The following is a 17,014-nucleotide window of genomic DNA, read 5'->3' as shown; positions in this document are numbered from 1 at the left end:
ACTTTCAAATGTGGTTTGTTGAGGTTTTTTTAGGCTCTTCCCCAAAACTTTTCAAAGCAAAGTTATGCCCATGTTATAAAGTTTGCAACTTGGGAAAGCCCAAGTTTTATATTTGTGTTGGTGAGCTTACACCTGTACAGAAAAACCATCACATCAAACACATCAAAATCACCCACAGACTGCCGAGAGACAATATTTCTCTGACTTCTTAACACTTTCGCCGTAACTGTTTAAAGCAGACTGCACAACATGTTCTGCTCTCATATATGAATTGCTCTCAAATGTTTTCTTTCTTGTTTGCTTGCTTTTTTTTCCTGTTAAAGCAGCAACCATTCCTAACAACAGGCCTCTTGTAAAACCATGAAGTAATACAGCTACTGCAACAATAACTTTCCCTTTAACTGACCACAAAGAACTGAAACACGCGCGCACACACACACATACACACACATGCACACACACACACGCACACGCACACACACACACACACACACACACACACACACACACAGAGAGAGCTGCAGCTTCACACATAGGCTGAAGTAAGTGTTATTTTCATGAAGCACTCAGTCCGATTGCTCCTTTCCATCGAATCTAACACACAGTAATGATGTTAATACACAGTAATAATTTTCCCGATAGGGAAACACGTGTAAGCATGGTGTTTATTGCTACTCATAACTTCTATATTAAATCTTTATAAAGGGATAAAAGTAATTCAAACATTTTGTGCTCCATGTCTTTATACAGACTCCATCTCACTGAATAAACATGCCGGAAATGTTGAGCTGGTCTGCAAAGACATTTTCACACCTCTCTTTCCCACAAACACATACACACACACACACACACACACACACACACTTCTGTCATGTAGCCAACATACGGTTTAATACGCAATGTCATACAAAACAGAACAAGAATGAAAAGATAATTTTATAATAAAAAGATAAGAAAAAAACATAAGTTTTCAAGGAGTCTTCTATTGTGTTTATACTTTAAATGTTCTTTCTTTATCATAGTTCATACTTGAATCCATATATATATATATATATATATATATATATATATATATATATATATATATATATGTAAAACATTTCACTTTATATTTGTACTTGTTAAACATGCAAAATCAAACACATCACAACAGCGTATTAACAAGCAGCTCGTCAAAGAAACAAGTCATAAGTAAGCGCAAAAGCCTTGTTCCACTTAATTACAGGGATATGATTAAACGAGGAGTTGTTCAACAGACGCGACAAAGACACAACTTATCTGAGGTCAAAGGTCACTAAACAGTTGTCTTATGATGTCATGGTCCAGTTTCAGTCCATCACAGCTCACGTGTCCTGCTTCAGTGTGATCATGGGCTGAAGAGAAAAGCGGGACAAAATGATTTTCATGAATAATAGACACGTATAGATAAAGCTGTCTTTTTAGGAGACGTTATTTTGGACAAACGTGTCTGAAACGAGGACCACGTGTCCTTCTCGGTTCATAAATCTACACTAACGTAGCACTGTGATTAAAAAAACAAAAACAAAACCAGTATATAATAGTTGAATATCTCTCCATGCTTAGTGTAGAATGAGGAATATAAATAGTAATATCTCAATATAGGGAAGGATATTTTATCATTTTTATATGAACACTCCTCTGTCTGAGGGTTTCTAATTCATCTACACCAAGCACTTTTTGCTTTAATCAGAGGTTTTCTGAGTTTATCTGAGTTTATCTCATTTCCTTTTTTATGCGCTGTAGTCATGTGTAATATGTTCCTAATCTTTTCTTTTCTAACATGTCATTATTTCCCGTGCTCTTCTCTTACATTTACAACAGTCCGCACGATCCAAGTTCTAAACAAAAGAAATCATGTTTTATGGATAATTACGTGAATAAACAATAAAATAAGAGCTTCTAAGCTTTCTAGTAATATGGTAAATCTAGTACCCTTAATTAAGGGTTCTTCAGTTGTCCCTTTAAACGTTCTGTGTAGAACCCGAGACAGAATGTTTCCCTATCAGAAAGGGTTCCAAGTAGAACGCTTTGTTGAAAGCTAACCCTTATTTATACACTGAACAAGCTCCAAATGATTGTTGTTCTGTTGAGTCTCTCTGTTGTTTTGTTTTTAAATACTTCCTGCATTTCTGTTCCTGGTTTCTAGTTTCTGTAGTATCTTACATGTGTGTTTTAAATGAATGTAAATGATCTTTGTGCATTACCAGGCTGTTGAAATGAGCTCGGCACAAGCCTTTACTCTCCCAGTAGATCAGAATCGCAGAGAGGAGAAACTCAAACGCGTACAACACTGAGATCACCACGCTCAGTCCTACACACATTTTATTTCTCTCTAAATAAGCCTGTGAGGGAAGTGAAGATAAGAATACACGATATAGATCAGAAATTCCTCTTTGTTGTAAGTCATGTGTATTGTGCTAATTACAGATCTGACCATGTAACACTGATGATCATGTCACACAAACACTATTTTAAAATAAGCTCTGTAAGGAGCTGGGAGAAAACAATGGGAGAAACTATGTTTCTACGTTGTACTGAAGGCTCAGAGGGATCGTCTTAACAAGCCCACTCGGCATATACTGTGATGTCCTGAAATCGCTATATGTGTAAATAGACATGTGTCATTGAGAATTATTATAAATAATTACCCAAGGAATTGCAGAACTGATCAGACCAGTGGTTGTAATGATAACTGCTGAGAAAAGTCCAATGATGTTGAAGACAAATGATGCCTTCATCTGTTTCCAAAGACAAATACAAAATTGATCAATTTCCAGGCAAACTGACTCATGACTGGCACCTAAAGAAACAACAAGCTTTCCATCAAATCCATAACCAAATCATTAGAAAGTATAGCATGTGGAGTTTGTACGTACAATGGGCATTAACGGAGTGTGTCCTGCGGAGATCGTCAGAATGCCACACAGTATATACTAGAAAGAAAGAAATATTTATCTGTCTGTGGTGTGTGAGACAATGCAATAAATTCAAAACAAATTTGTAATTGACTAATAAAGTGATTCAGATAGCTGGATGATCCTTCCACATTTCCTTCTGCTCTATAAAGCCATCATTCAAATAAATGTCTGGTTCTTAATTTCAGCTGTTCACTCACTAGCCTTGAAGAACGCGGTATAAACATAATCAATGTCATTGTTTAAGCTAATATCATTACGTTATTCATATATACTGTGCATTTCATATAACTAATTCTTCAAAGTAGACTCTGAGTGAGAGAAGTGAACTTTTTTTTTAAATGTAAACTCGGACAACACCACTGTCTCACCAGGATGCTGGGAATAATGTAGATAAAACCAGCTTCAACAAAACAATGGTAACCTCTGCCATCCCAGTTGATCAAGAGTCCTCCCAAACACATGATAAAAACTGCGACGATGATCTGAGCTGCCTTAAACACAAAAGAACGAACAAACACAACTGTAACAGTGTTTATTATACCAGATATGATGTTTTAAAAGATCATGTAAGATAAGAATATAGGTATAAATATATACAGATAAACAGGTATAGAAATATAGAGAAAACAAAACCTGTTTAAACACAGGTTTATATATAATGAGTATTTATAAAAACACGTAAACAGTGTTAGTAAAAGTCTTTCACATGAACAGTATAGCACACGTTGTCTGGTTTTGCGTGTTTGCCCTGATGAATTTGCGATTTGATGCGAAACACCGGGCGGAGTCAATGCCGATGAATTCATTATCGTGTGCAAATGAATACAACAACAAAATTCTATCATCTATTAAATGTTAATAATGATCTGTTTGACAAGATTACGCCTCAGTATCACACCACGATCAAAACGTTTCTTGTGTGTTTCACGATCACACACGGCAGTGCTCAACCGTTTTACGGCAAACAAGAGAGTTCGGCTGCGTCCCAAACCGCATACTTGCCTACTATAGGCCTGTAGTGGGAGAAATACATGTATCTCGGCTACTATATAGACGGTAAGTATGCGGTTTGAGACGCAGCCCACGGCTTCAAGCGGTCGTCTATTAGCACGTACAGCATGACAAATAATTAACCGCACTTAAAGCGTTTGTAAAAAAAATAAAATAAATAAAAACACCCCAAACTGTATACGGTACCATAACGAAGACCAACTGTATGTTGATACGTGAAATTCCGGAGGGACGGCATGGCGCGGTGACGTAGTGACGTGTGCCGTTAATCGAACTATGTTCTAGAACATGTAAAACGGGAACATGAAAGGAATATTCTAAAAGCGACTCATGTAAACACCTTAATCACAATATTATCTTACTCGGAATAAGGTCAATAATTAGATTACTGCTGTCCGTGTAAACGTCGTCAGTGAGAGATCTGAACTCAACAGAGGACATACGTCACGTGATAAATCCTATTTCACACACGCTGTTTTCTACCCTGTAGATTCTGACTGACTTGTATGTCACGTGACTTTGGTCAGAGCGATGAATACAAATCTAAAAGTGAAAATTGATACACGTTTCTAATCGTGCCGTGAGTCGTCCTACCCCGAGTGCTTTGGGGCGACCCCGCTGAAACACTTTGTAGGTGTCCTTGAACCTGCAGGTGAATTTGTCGGGCATGAGCTGTCCCTCTCCGGCGTTCCTGATGCTGCCGATAGGGATGGTGATGACCATGCAGTCATCCGGTTTGAACGTGTACCTCATTGTTCTGGAGGAAAGTGAAAGGAGTGAATGTGACTTCATCTCGTATACAGCGAGAGACAATGACAAGTGTCCAGGAACACTACGCTTATCTGCACACGGCACAAAGAAGTCTTTAAGGTTCATAGATTTGACATGTAGTGTTAATCGAGGTTTCCTCACTCTGATCTCTTTCATGTTAAGACAAAGCCGCATAAAACCTACATACACTGATCAGCCATAACATTAAAACCACTGATGTGTGAAGTGAATAACGTTGATTATCTGGTTTCAGTGGCAGCTCCCGAGAGGTGGGGTGTATCTATTAGGCAGGAAGTCAATATTCAGTTCTCAAAGTTGACCTGTTGGAAGCAGGAAAAATGGGCGAGCGTAACGATCTGAGAGACTTTGACAAGGGCCAAATTGTGATATCTTTCAGTGACACACTGCGAATTGTTCAGGAACGGTTTGAGGAACATAAAGAGTTCAAAGTGTTGACTCTGCCTCCAAATTCCTCAGATCTCAATCCGATCGAGCGTCTGTGGGACGTTCTGGATCAACAAGTCCGATCCACGGAGGCCCCGCCTCGCATCTTACAGGACTTAAAGGATCTGCTGCTAACATCTCGGTGCCAGATCCCACAGCACACCTTCAGAGGTCTTGTAGAGTCCCTGCCTTGACGCCTCAGAGCTGGTTCAGAGGCACAAGGACACGGGGACCTACACTCTATTAGACAGGTGGTTTTAATCTTATGGCTGATCGGTGTATTTACATTAATGTATCACACTTCAGTAACATGAAGATCTTTTTGAAGGAGAATGTGAAGTTTGGAAAGAGAGGAAAGGGAGAATGTACAAAATGTGCAAATGTGGGTGAAGATTGTGTACATTTTTATCCTGCAACACCGAGAAGCTGTAATTAAACTGAATAAAACTGGACACACGTTTAGTTTAATCAGTCTAGACATGCACAGACACACGTTCTGTGTCCTATATACTACAGAATTAAATACAGTACTGTGCAAAATTTTAGGCACCCTATTTATTTTAGTACAAACTTTGTTATAAATTTTTCTTTGATGACTTTCTACATTACTGAGTAAGAACAAAAACATTTTAGATTCCCAAACATTAGTTTTCCAGCACAAAATTAAATGTTACAGTAAAATGTTTGTATGTCAGTAGAGAAAGCAGAGTATTGAGTATTAAGTAAGAGACACTTTTGAGACAAAAAACACAATAAAGACGGCTGGATTTTGCTGCAAAATCTCCAGAAGAACCATGTCTGGCTCTGCAAGATGCTCAGTAACACTTACAGCTCAATTCCTTACAAACCTGCACTAATTCTACCTGAGACTACTTCTTCCTTTTTTTTTTTTTAAACAAATCATTTATTAATGTTTACTGCTCTTTATAGTATTTTTTTCAAATGGAGAAACATTTAATCTCATTATTTTTGAAGGCATCTTTGCTCTCCAGCATTTCTTTGCATGTGTCTAAGACTTTTGCACAGTTCTGTATATACTGTATATTTATATCTTAGATTTTGTGTAATGTAAGTAAATGTAACATCATTGTGAGCACCTTGTTAAATAAATGCACTAAAAATAAACAATATTAAATGAATAAACATGGCAAGCTATAAACCTTATATCATATATGTAATATATGATGTTTAAAAATATATATATATATATATATATATATATATATATATATATATATATATATATATATATAATAAAACCTCAAAATAACACATCAGTATTAAATGTGAATATGAAAAACTAGTAAGCTACACAGCAATTGAACAAAACTGAACATGCACAGACCATATAAGTCTTATGTATAATATAATTAAAGATATACATCTTCGATTTTGTGTAATATAAATTTAACATAAAAATCATAAGCCCTACCCAAGTTGCTCCCGATGACAGGCTAGCGCCTTGCAGGCAGCGGTGTGGTGTGTGAGTGTGTGTGAATGGGTGATTAAGAAACAGCGTGAGCCGCTTTGTAGGACTGCTAAGGTTTAAAAAAGAAGTGTTATATAAGTGCAGACCGTTTACTATATATGTGTGTGTGTGTGTGTATAAAAAAAAACATATTTTTGTATTAGTGTTATAACATGCTATATATATATATATATATATATATATATATATATATATATATATATATAAAATGTAAAATGTATTCACATACAGTATATGTAATATATAATTTTTTAATGTAATTAATACGGCTTTAAAAATGACAAACATAAAACGTAAAAAAAAAAAAAAGCAATAAGTTAACTTTAAGTTAGGCTTTTTTATTATTTATTTATTTATTTATTTATTTTTCTTATTGTAAGTATGAACAATGAATAAAAAAATAGAAAGCTATGAATGAACTAAACAAAATGTAGTACTTCTAGTCGTACTTCGAGCGAACAGTTGATAAAGTTAACTCTTTTTAAAGGTAAATGTTTGAGAGCTCACACTTACGGCTGTTGTCCGGCACCTGGTCTGAGAGAGTTTGAGTTCAGTTGAACCACCGCCTTTTTTCTTTCCGTGGTTTCGTCAGTCCGCACTCTATTTCCTCTTCATCAGAGCTGCAGTACATGAAGTGAGGATGGAAATGATTTTCTCATCAGCTTTCTTCTGAACGCACGCTCTGAACCGAGGCTGCTCAGAGTTTTATTGACTTCATTTTCACGGGACCGTGTTTGTTGCTGTTGGCTGGCGGTCACTTCTCTGAGGACGCAGGAGGATTCCTGATACAGTGAGTCTCTGATCGAGAGCTGTGAAGGAAACTCATAGGGAGGTTTTTAGGAGTGTTTCGAGATTGTTAAAATTGTAATAGCGATTGGTTTTAGGTGTTAATGTAGGTAATGATGTTTTTTAGCTAGATTATTATTAGGAAGCCGACAGGACTGAACACTGACATTAAAACGCTGACAAAAAAATGAAACACGGTGGAGAGGAGTAATTATTCACTTGAAATCATGCTACTGTACATGATACATGTAAATCATATTACTTTATATTCATGTAAAGAAAGAAAGGAGTAAAGGAAGGAAGTTAGGAAGGAAGGATATGATCTGTACACAAACCTGCATTTCTACTTTTATTCTTATGATTATTGATTGTAAATGTGACTTGTGTGTAAAGGTTACTTGTTAATAGATGTGACTTGTTTGTAAATGTGATTTGTTCATAAGAGTGACATTTGTGTAAATGTGACTTGTGTGTAAATGTGACGTGTAAAAGTGACTTGTTTTTAAATGTGACTTGTGTAAATGTGACGTGTGTAAATGTGACTTGTGTAAAAGTGAATTGTGTGTAAATGTGACTTGTGTGTAAATGTGACTTGTGTGTAAATGTGACGTGTAAAAGTGACTTGTTTTTAAATGTGACTTGTGTAAATGTGATGTGTAAATGTGACGTGTGTAAAAGTGAATTGTGTGTAAATGTGACTTGTGTGTAAATGTGACTTGTTTGTAAATGTGACTTGTGTGTAAATATGACTTGTGTAAATATGACGTGTGTAAATGTGACTTGTGTAAATGTGACTTGTGTAAATGTGACTTGTGTGTAAATGTGACTTGTGTGTAAATGTGACGTGTGTAAATGTGACTTGTGTAAATGTGACTTGTGTGTAAATGTGACTTGTTTGTAAATGTGACGTGTGTAAATATGACTTGTGTAAATGTGACGTGTGTAAATGTGACGTGTGTAAATGTGACGTGTGTAAATGTGACTTGTGTATAAATGTGACGTGTGTAAATGTGACGTGTGTAAATATGACTTGTGTAAATGTGATGTGTGTAAATGTGACGTGTGTAAATGTGACTTGTGTATAAATGTGACGTGTGTAAATGTGACTTGTGTGTAAATGTGACGTGTGTAAATGTGACGTGTGTAAATGTGACGTGTGTAAATGTGACTTGTGTATAAATGTGACTTGTGTGTAAATGTGACGTGTGTAAATGTGACTTGTGTAAATATGACGTGTGTAAATGTGACGTGTGTAAATGTGACTTGTGTATAAATGTGACTTGTGTGTAAATGTGACTTGTGTGTAAATGTGACGTGTGTAAATGTGACGTGTGTAAATGTGACGTGTGTAAATGTGACTTGTGTATAAATGTGACTTGTGTGTAAATGTGACGTGTGTAAATGTGACTTGTGTAAATGTGACGTGTGTAAATGTGACGTGTGTAAATGTGACGTGTGTAAATGTGACTTGTGTATAAATGTGACTTGTGTGTAAATGTGACTTGTGTGTAAATGTGACGTGTGTAAATGTGACGTGTGTAAATATGACGTGTGTAAATGTGACTTGTGTGTAAATGTGACGTGTGTAAATGTGACTTGTGTAAATATGACGTGTGTAAATGTGACGTGTGTAAATGTGACTTGTGTGTAAATGTGACTTGTGTGTAAATGTGACTTGTGTATAAATGTGACGTGTGTAAATGTGACGTGTATAAATGTGACTTGTGTGTAAATGTGACTTGTGTATAAATATGACTTGTGTATAAATGTGACTTGTGTATAAATGTGACTTGTGTGTAAATGTGACTTGTGTGTAAATGTGACTTGTGTATAAATGTGACTTGTGTGTAAATGTGACTTGTGTATAAATGTGACTTGTGTGTAAATGTGACGTGTGTAAATGTGACTTGTGTAAATGTGACTTGTGTAAATGTGACTTGTGTATAAATGTGACTTGTGTGTAAATGTGATGTGTGTAAATGTGACTTGTGTAAATATGACGTGTGTAAATGTGACGTGTGTAAATGTGACTTGTGTGTAAATGTGACGTGTGTAAATGTGACTTGTGTATAAATGTGACTTGTGTGTAAATGTGACGTGTGTAAATGTGACGTGTGTAAATGTGACTTGTGTATAAATGTGACTTGTGTGTAAATGTGACTTGTGTGTAAATGTGACGTGTGTAAATGTGACTTGTGTATAAATGTGACTTGTGTGTAAATGTGACGTGTGTAAATGTGACTTGTGTATAAATGTGACGTGTGTAAATGTGACTTGTGTGTAAATGTGACGTGTGTAAATGTGACGTGTGTAAATGTGACGTGTGTAAATGTGACTTGTGTATAAATGTGACTTGTGTGTAAATGTGACGTGTGTAAATGTGACTTGTGTAAATATGACGTGTGTAAATGTGACGTGTGTAAATGTGACTTGTGTATAAATGTGACTTGTGTATAAATGTGACTTGTGTGTAAATGTGACTTGTGTGTAAATGTGACTTGTGTATAAATGTGACTTGTGTGTAAATGTGACTTGTGTATAAATGTGACTTGTGTGTAAATGTGACTTGTGTATAAATGTGACTTGTGTATAAATGTGACTTGTGTGTAAATGTGACTTGTGTATAAATGTGACTTGTGTGTAAATGTGACGTGTGTAAATGTGACTTGTGTAAATGTGACTTGTGTGTAAATGTGACTTGTGTATAAATGTGACTTGTGTGTAAATGTGACGTGTGTAAATGTGACTTGTGTAAATATGACGTGTGTAAATGTGACTTGTGTGTAAATGTGACTTGTGTATAAATGTGACTTGTGTGTAAATGTGATGTGTGTAAATGTGACTTGTGTAAATGTGACGTGTGTAAATGTGACGTGTGTAAATGTGACTTGTGTGTAAATGTGACGTGTGTAAATGTGACTTGTGTATAAATGTGACTTGTGTGTAAATGTGACGTGTGTAAATGTGACGTGTGTAAATGTGACTTGTGTATAAATGTGACTTGTGTGTAAATGTGACTTGTGTGTAAATGTGACGTGTGTAAATGTGACTTGTGTATAAATGTGACTTGTGTGTAAATGTGACGTGTGTAAATGTGACTTGTGTATAAATGTGACGTGTGTAAATGTGACTTGTGTGTAAATGTGACGTGTGTAAATGTGACGTGTGTAAATGTGACGTGTGTAAATGTGACTTGTGTATAAATGTGACTTGTGTGTAACTGTGACGTGTGTAAATGTGACTTGTGTAAATATGACGTGTGTAAATGTGACGTGTGTAAATGTGACTTGTGTGTAAATGTGACTTGTGTGTAAATGTGACTTGTGTGTAAATGTGACTTGTGTATAAATGTGACTTGTGTGTAAATGTGACTTGTGTATAAATGTGACTTGTGTGTAAATGTGACTTGTGTATAAATGTGACTTGTGTGTAAATGTGACTTGTGTATAAATGTGACTTGTGTATAAATGTGACTTGTGTGTAAATGTGACTTGTGTATAAATGTGACTTGTGTGTAAATGTGACGTGTGTAAATGTGACTTGTGTAAATGTGACTTGTGTGTAAATGTGACTTGTGTATAAATGTGACTTGTGTGTAAATGTGACGTGTGTAAATGTGACTTGTGTAAATATGACGTGTGTAAATGTGACTTGTGTGTAAATGTGACTTGTGTATAAATGTGACTTGTGTGTAAATGTGACGTGTGTAAATGTGACTTGTGTATAAATGTGACGTGTGTGTAAATGTGACGTGTGTAAATGTGACTTCTGTGTAAATGTGACTTGTGTATAAATGTGACGTGTGTAAATGTGACTTGTGTGTAAATGTGACTTGTGTGTAAATGTGACTTGTGTATAAATGTGACGTGTGTGTAAATGTGACGTGTGTAAATGTGACGTGTGTAAATGTGACGTGTGTAAATGTGACTTGTGTATAAATGTGACTTGTGTGTAAATGTGACGTGTGTAAATGTGACTTGTGTGTAAATGTGACTTGTGTATAAATGTGACTTGTGTGTAAATGTGACGTGTGTAAATGTGACTTGTTTGTAATTTTTGGTTGATAAATGTGTATTCATAAACGCGACTTGTCTGTGTTAACTCCTGTTTACCGTAGCCGTGTGATGGCGTGTGTTAATTTATCTATGGATGTGATGGAGGATCACTCAGAGCGACGTGGGCATCGGGATGACGAGGGCCCACTGATTAAACATTACAGAGTCTCTGAGCTCATTCCTGCCCCAGAACTTCCTCTGCACCAGCTTCTGAAGAGAGAACCGGCAGTCTGGGCCGTAAGATCACTTACTGCACCATTAACACTCGCTTATGAGTGTATTCAAAAAAATAAACCTAAATACCTTCTTTCTGCTTATTCTCCAGTTCTTATCAATGAGTTAATCTTTCTCTATCTCTCTCCCGCCCCCCTCTCCCCCCCCCCTCTCTCTCTCCCTCCCCCCCCCCCTCTCTCTCCCTAGGCCGTGCAGATCAGCAGTGGGGTTTTGAGCGTTGGACTCGGAGTCATGTTTGCTGTGTCCTTCCCAATTAATCACCTGTTACTCATCTTGTTCAGAGTCCCGATTATCACTGGCATTCTGGTAAAAAAAAAAAAAAAAAAAAGAAAAGTTTCCTATTTATGTTATAAATATCTCAGAAAAGGTTTAAGGGAACAATCTGCAAACAAATAAACAAAAACAACACCAAAAAAACCCAAATATACCTTTTTTTTTTTCAGGACATGATTGGTGTCCGATTCTTGTTTTTGTAGTTGCACGATGTGGTTTCGGACACATTGAGACGTTCTGTCATCCATATAGCACAGTTTAGTATCACTCCAACCCCCTCCACCCCCAGACCCCCCTCCCTCCACCCCCAGGCCCCCCCTCCCTCCACCGGCCCTGCCTCCTAAAGCTGTAGGAAATATGATGCAGATTAAAAGATTAACTCTTCCTGTGAAAGCTCAGATAACACATCTTGTCTAATTATAATCAGCATCTTAGCTCCGGTGTAAAAATGAAAGAGCCAAATTTGGACACCAAACATGTCCAACTTCTTTCGCATGTCTAGAAATTCCACAACATTAAATGTATCTATAACTGGATAAAAAGAAAGCATGAAACGCTTTTCTTTAATAAATTAAAAACTGTAATTATGGGCAAATTGCTGTGCTATAATAACACACACACACACACACACACACACACACACACACACACACACAGTGTTTTATTCCCTATGCCGTATATCTGCAGTTATACAAGTGATGTATACATTAACGTACAGATCTTTATTTACGACATTGCTTTCCAGGAACTCTTTGTGCTATAAATCTTGCTTTTTTTTTTTTTCTTGCTACGTTTCAGTTCCTGACTGCTGGATTTTTCTCCATGCTGCTCTACAGACACCCCGCAATCTTACAGGTTCACGTCTCTGTCTTATACACGTGCAATAATGACGTTTCTTTCTGTTTCTTTCTCAAACGCACGACGTGTTCGTTTTCTCCCGCAGATGTGTTTTCACTCCAACATCTTCTGCCTGGTCGTAGCTGCGTTGGGAGCCGTGCTGCTGTGTGTGGATTTAGCCAAGCATAACGCTATCCCTGACAATGAGAAGCAGGAGAAAAAGCTGCAACATGAGGTCCTCAGATTCAAACTGAATATTTCTGGGCTTAAAAAAAACATTTGGAAAAAAACAAACTAGAAATACAGCTGAAATCAGCCAAAATATCAAAGTTTGGTGTCTTGTTCTGGTTCTTTTAACATGCAGTGTTAACTATGACTGAACTTATTTAGTGTGTGTGTGTGTGTGTGTGTTTTATACAGGTGGAAGCCCTGGTGCTGTGTGTGACGTTGCTGGACATGCTGGTCTCCACCGTCCTCATCTTCTTGATTAACGCAGAGAAACGCCGTCACGAGAAGAAATGACTCCGCTCTCAGCTTTAAACCCAGAAGGAAACTTAATCCGCCGCAAGTAACTGATCAAAGTCGAGTTATTTAAATGGACGCGCTAAAGCTTCTTCATCAAAATATTTCTTCGTGAGAACGGCCTGAAAGCGTTCGAAAGCGAGTCGACTCTTTAAGCTGAAACTGTAGCTGAGAATATATGAGGCAGTTTGTTTGTTTTTTGTTTGTTTTACATGTTACACTTGCAGTGTATAAATAAATTCGATAAAAAAATATTTCGATGTAAACCTACAGAATCTTTGAATCTTTTCGGTAATTAAGTCTGATTATACTTTAGTGTTTTCGTCCGTTCAAACGGAGCACGAGTTCCACTGAGGCTGAAACCTGAGACTTACTTTCCCTTCGCCGTCATTTATTAAACAACAGAAATCGTAAACTTTGTTCAGTCTAGGACAAAATGTCAAGGAGTCGTTTGGCCGCTGAAAGAGTCAAATGATGTACTGACTCATTGGAATGAACCGGAATTCCTGTCACTGGTATAACTGCAGATATATACAGTATATATACAGTATATTTTATATATATATATATATAGTATATTTTATATACATATTTAACTGCATCCTATGACTGCCCGAGTGTTTTATTCCTTCACAGCAAATGATTACAAATTTTAATTTACTAAAAAAAGAACGATGTGTCAAACTTTTTATACATCTACAGTCCTGTCTGAGGTTGTGGAACGTCCACAGAACAAGTTCCCATCAGTCCCCGTTCTCTTATACTTCCGGTCCTATAACCACTCGCCTGTAAGCGCTAATACAGAGCCTGTACCATGTGAAAATGTTTTCACACCCTTAAGACACATACTGAAGCTTCTGCTTTTAGTGGTTCTCGGTTAAGCCCGGGTGAAGCGGCAACTAAAAAAGGAATTATTACAACATTTACTAACAACCAATGCAGAAGTGAAGCTTAACTGCTTCAGGTTGCAACAAATGAATGAACACCGGTGAATGAAACGGTGTGATTGTATAATATCCGAATCCGTCCCGGTGTCACAGATTTACAATTTACAATGTCCGATTATTATTATTGTATTTATATATAAAAAAAAAAAAAAAGACAGAGTACACAATATCATGCTGATGCGGCGAATTAAAAAAAGTTAAGAGTTAGAAGGATTGCTAGAATGTTCTTTAAAGTGGACAAAAATGGACCAGAACCATGTAGAACCATCGCGCTTCCTCTCATATTTTGACCACTTTATAAAGTAGAACATATATATATATATATATATAAAATATATTTACTGTTAATTTAATAGAACTTAATAATAGTTTAATACTAGTGCTAGAATTTAATATTAATTTTAATATCAATGCCATAAGTTCATATTCCTTTAATGTGTTCGTTTCATTGAATTAATTGAACATAGAGAAAGTTAGTTGATCCGCTTGTTCAGTTTTATTTTTTTAGTGTATTATTCGCTGGTAGAGTTTAGATGTAAAAGTTGGAAACTTCTGCTTTTGTGTTTTCTTGCTGCAACTGTGTACTCTCTGCGCTTGCAGCCTGCGGTTCGTGTGGTGGTCGAGTCGAATAGAGAAGTGCGAGTGGTGTGAAGTTCATCTTGCATCTTTCAAGGCTTTTTACATCTTCACTCGAATACTAATGAATTAAACATGCAAAAAAACCCAAAAAAACCCAAAAAAACAAAAACATAAATAAATAAATGGAAAATGTACAAAACATTTTTAACGTAAGAGACGGACAGAATGTTGGGAAATGATTTTATTAATTGTGCCGGCTCTAGAAATAAGTACGCTAACGAGGAAACATTTCTGTACAGAACACGCTTACAATAAACAAAAACGACAACAAAAACAAATTGTGCTTTTTTTTTTTTTTTTTTCTGAAGATAAAAAGTTAGCTCGAGTTGCTGTATGCGCTGGGTGTCGAGTCTGTAACGTACCAGCGGTGTGACGGGGGTTAAGTACTGCGTAACAACTCGTTTAAAAGTAGGAACAGTGTGAAATAATGTGTATATACTGCAGAGTTCAGTGTTTTACACGCTGCACGTCTTGCCGTGGTGCGGCGCGGGTCGGGTCGGGTCGGGTCGGGTCGAAGCCGTGTCACAGCTTTGGAGGGAAAAAAAGAAGAGGAAGAAGAAGCTTATTTAACACGGAACCTTTTACAATCTGTGCGCAGCCACAAACTGCAGCTCTGTTCTGTCTGTAAGACTCATCTGTTTTATTAACTGTATAATCGTGATGAAGTTTACACACGCACGACTTTACAGTCCTGTTTTATCTGATATTTCTTCATTTGTAAAGGATCGTGTAAAAATTATGCAGAACAGAACGATGTTGTAGATTTCTCACTTTTATATATATATATGTATATATATACACACACACACACACACACACACACACACACACACACACAGTGTGTCCCAAAAATCTCCACACTCAGGGGAAATGAACACTTCGGCAAAATGTCGATTTATTTATAAATTTATATTTATAAAACATCCTCCACATGTTCGACATTTCTCTGTAATCACACACAGAGTCACGTCTTCCACTTCCACTCAGGATGACCTGGTGTTCACACATCTGTAGTTATGCATGTAACTGCATGTTCGTCACAAGCTTGCGACAGCTTCCTGATCCGACCCTGAGAATGATTTCTGTACGCTCTTCTTTATTAAAGGCGTTCTTAAAGGCTATCTGAAAGAAATTTATAGATATATATATATAAATTTTGGAAGACATTTTGCTCAAAAGTGTTAATTTCCCCCGATGTATGGGGTACACCCCATGGTAAACCCTGTATATATATACACCCTGTATATATATATATATATATATATATATATATATATATATATATATATATATATATATATATATATATATGTGTGTGTGTGTGTGTGTGTGTGTGTGTGTGTGTGTTTAGTAAATATAGATTTCAATGTAGTTGTTGAAAAATGTGTTCCAGAAATATAAATAGTTTCCTTGCAGAAAATATACATTTAAACATATCTGATGTGGAAAAATATCAATTGAAACATATTTGTTGTAGAAAATATAAATGTAAATGTATTTGTTGCAAAAATTACAAATTTTAACTCACATGTTGCAAAAAATATACTTTTTTATATATATATATATTTCTTGTGGAAAAATATAACTGTAAACATATATATTGCAGAAAATAAAGTTGAATGTACTGTTGCAAAAAAATGATAAATTGAAACATTTATTGCAGAAAATATAAATGTAAATGTACTGTTTAAATAGTAAATTTGAAGGTATTTGTTGCAGAAAAAAAAGATACATTTACATTTATATAACATATTTGTTCATATTTATTTGAATGAATACTTTTATATAGAGTGTAGAGAGCTGGTATAAATATCCAAGCTTTTGTATTAATGCAGTTTACAGTATAATCACAATACTCTGTTAAAAAAAAAAAAAATATATATATATATATATATATATCGTTTATTTAAACTAGTTTATTTAGTACATAATTAAATAAAAATTTACATAAAGTGATAGTGATATAAAATCTGTAAATCTAAAATGAACAGTTTATGAAAGTGATGATTTATAATAAACTAGGAAACACATTTATATCATATAAGGCAATAAAATTAATACTACTAC

At 35.9% G+C, this 17,014-nt stretch overlaps 3 protein-coding genes across 6 annotated transcripts in view; 1 reads left to right on the top strand and 2 right to left on the bottom strand.

Moving 5' to 3' along the window:
* Positions 1-1,106: 1,106 nt before the first annotated feature.
* LOC128599484 (uncharacterized) lies at positions 1,107-7,301 on the bottom strand. 2 transcript variants are annotated; one of them, XM_053611099.1, is made up of 7 exons: positions 7,168-7,301; positions 4,545-4,707; positions 3,308-3,430; positions 2,898-2,954; positions 2,670-2,759; positions 2,226-2,363; positions 1,107-1,373 (listed from the first exon to the last, which is right to left on the bottom strand). In XM_053611099.1, exons 2-7 carry the CDS (start codon positions 4,701-4,703, stop codon positions 1,344-1,346), a joined length of 597 nt encoding a protein of 198 aa, XP_053467074.1. In that variant the 5' UTR covers positions 4,704-4,707; positions 7,168-7,301; the 3' UTR covers positions 1,107-1,343. The 2 variants fall into 2 exon arrangements, with proteins under 2 accessions (XP_053467074.1, XP_053467075.1); XM_053611100.1 differs by lacking the exon at positions 7,168-7,301 and adding an exon at positions 6,598-6,725.
* A 32-nt stretch (positions 7,302-7,333) lies between these two features.
* On the top strand, positions 7,334-13,810 carry si:ch211-269k10.4 (uncharacterized protein LOC100150242 homolog). Of its 2 annotated transcripts, XM_053611098.1 has the most exons (6): positions 7,334-7,444; positions 11,558-11,732; positions 11,916-12,035; positions 12,801-12,857; positions 12,946-13,074; positions 13,260-13,808. In XM_053611098.1, the coding sequence occupies exons 2-6, from the start codon at positions 11,565-11,567 to the stop codon at positions 13,359-13,361; spliced, it is 576 nt and encodes a 191-aa protein (XP_053467073.1). In that variant the 5' UTR covers positions 7,334-7,444; positions 11,558-11,564; the 3' UTR covers positions 13,362-13,808. The 2 variants fall into 2 exon arrangements, with proteins under 2 accessions (XP_053467073.1, XP_053467072.1); XM_053611097.1 differs by lacking the exon at positions 7,334-7,444 and having other exon boundaries at positions 11,234-11,732; positions 13,260-13,810.
* Positions 13,811-13,836: 26 nt separating this feature from the next.
* The window catches only part of zgc:158766 (uncharacterized protein LOC100009641 homolog), a 47,247-nt gene continuing 44,069 nt past the window's right edge, over positions 13,837-17,014 (bottom strand). Inside the window, exon 25 of one of the 2 annotated variants that reach the window (XM_053611093.1) lies at positions 13,837-15,475. In XM_053611093.1, the coding sequence (XP_053467068.1) occupies positions 15,470-15,475 (6 nt within the window). In that variant the 3' untranslated portion in view covers positions 13,837-15,469. Of the gene's footprint in view, positions 15,476-16,277 lie in introns of those variants that run through there. The other variant, XM_053611094.1, reaches the window with a different exon arrangement.

Source organism: Ictalurus furcatus, chromosome 23 (assembly GCF_023375685.1).
Source record: "Ictalurus furcatus strain D&B chromosome 23, Billie_1.0, whole genome shotgun sequence".
NCBI lineage: Eukaryota > Metazoa > Chordata > Actinopteri > Siluriformes > Ictaluridae > Ictalurus > Ictalurus furcatus.
This window is presented reverse-complemented; position numbering and strand designations above follow the sequence as displayed.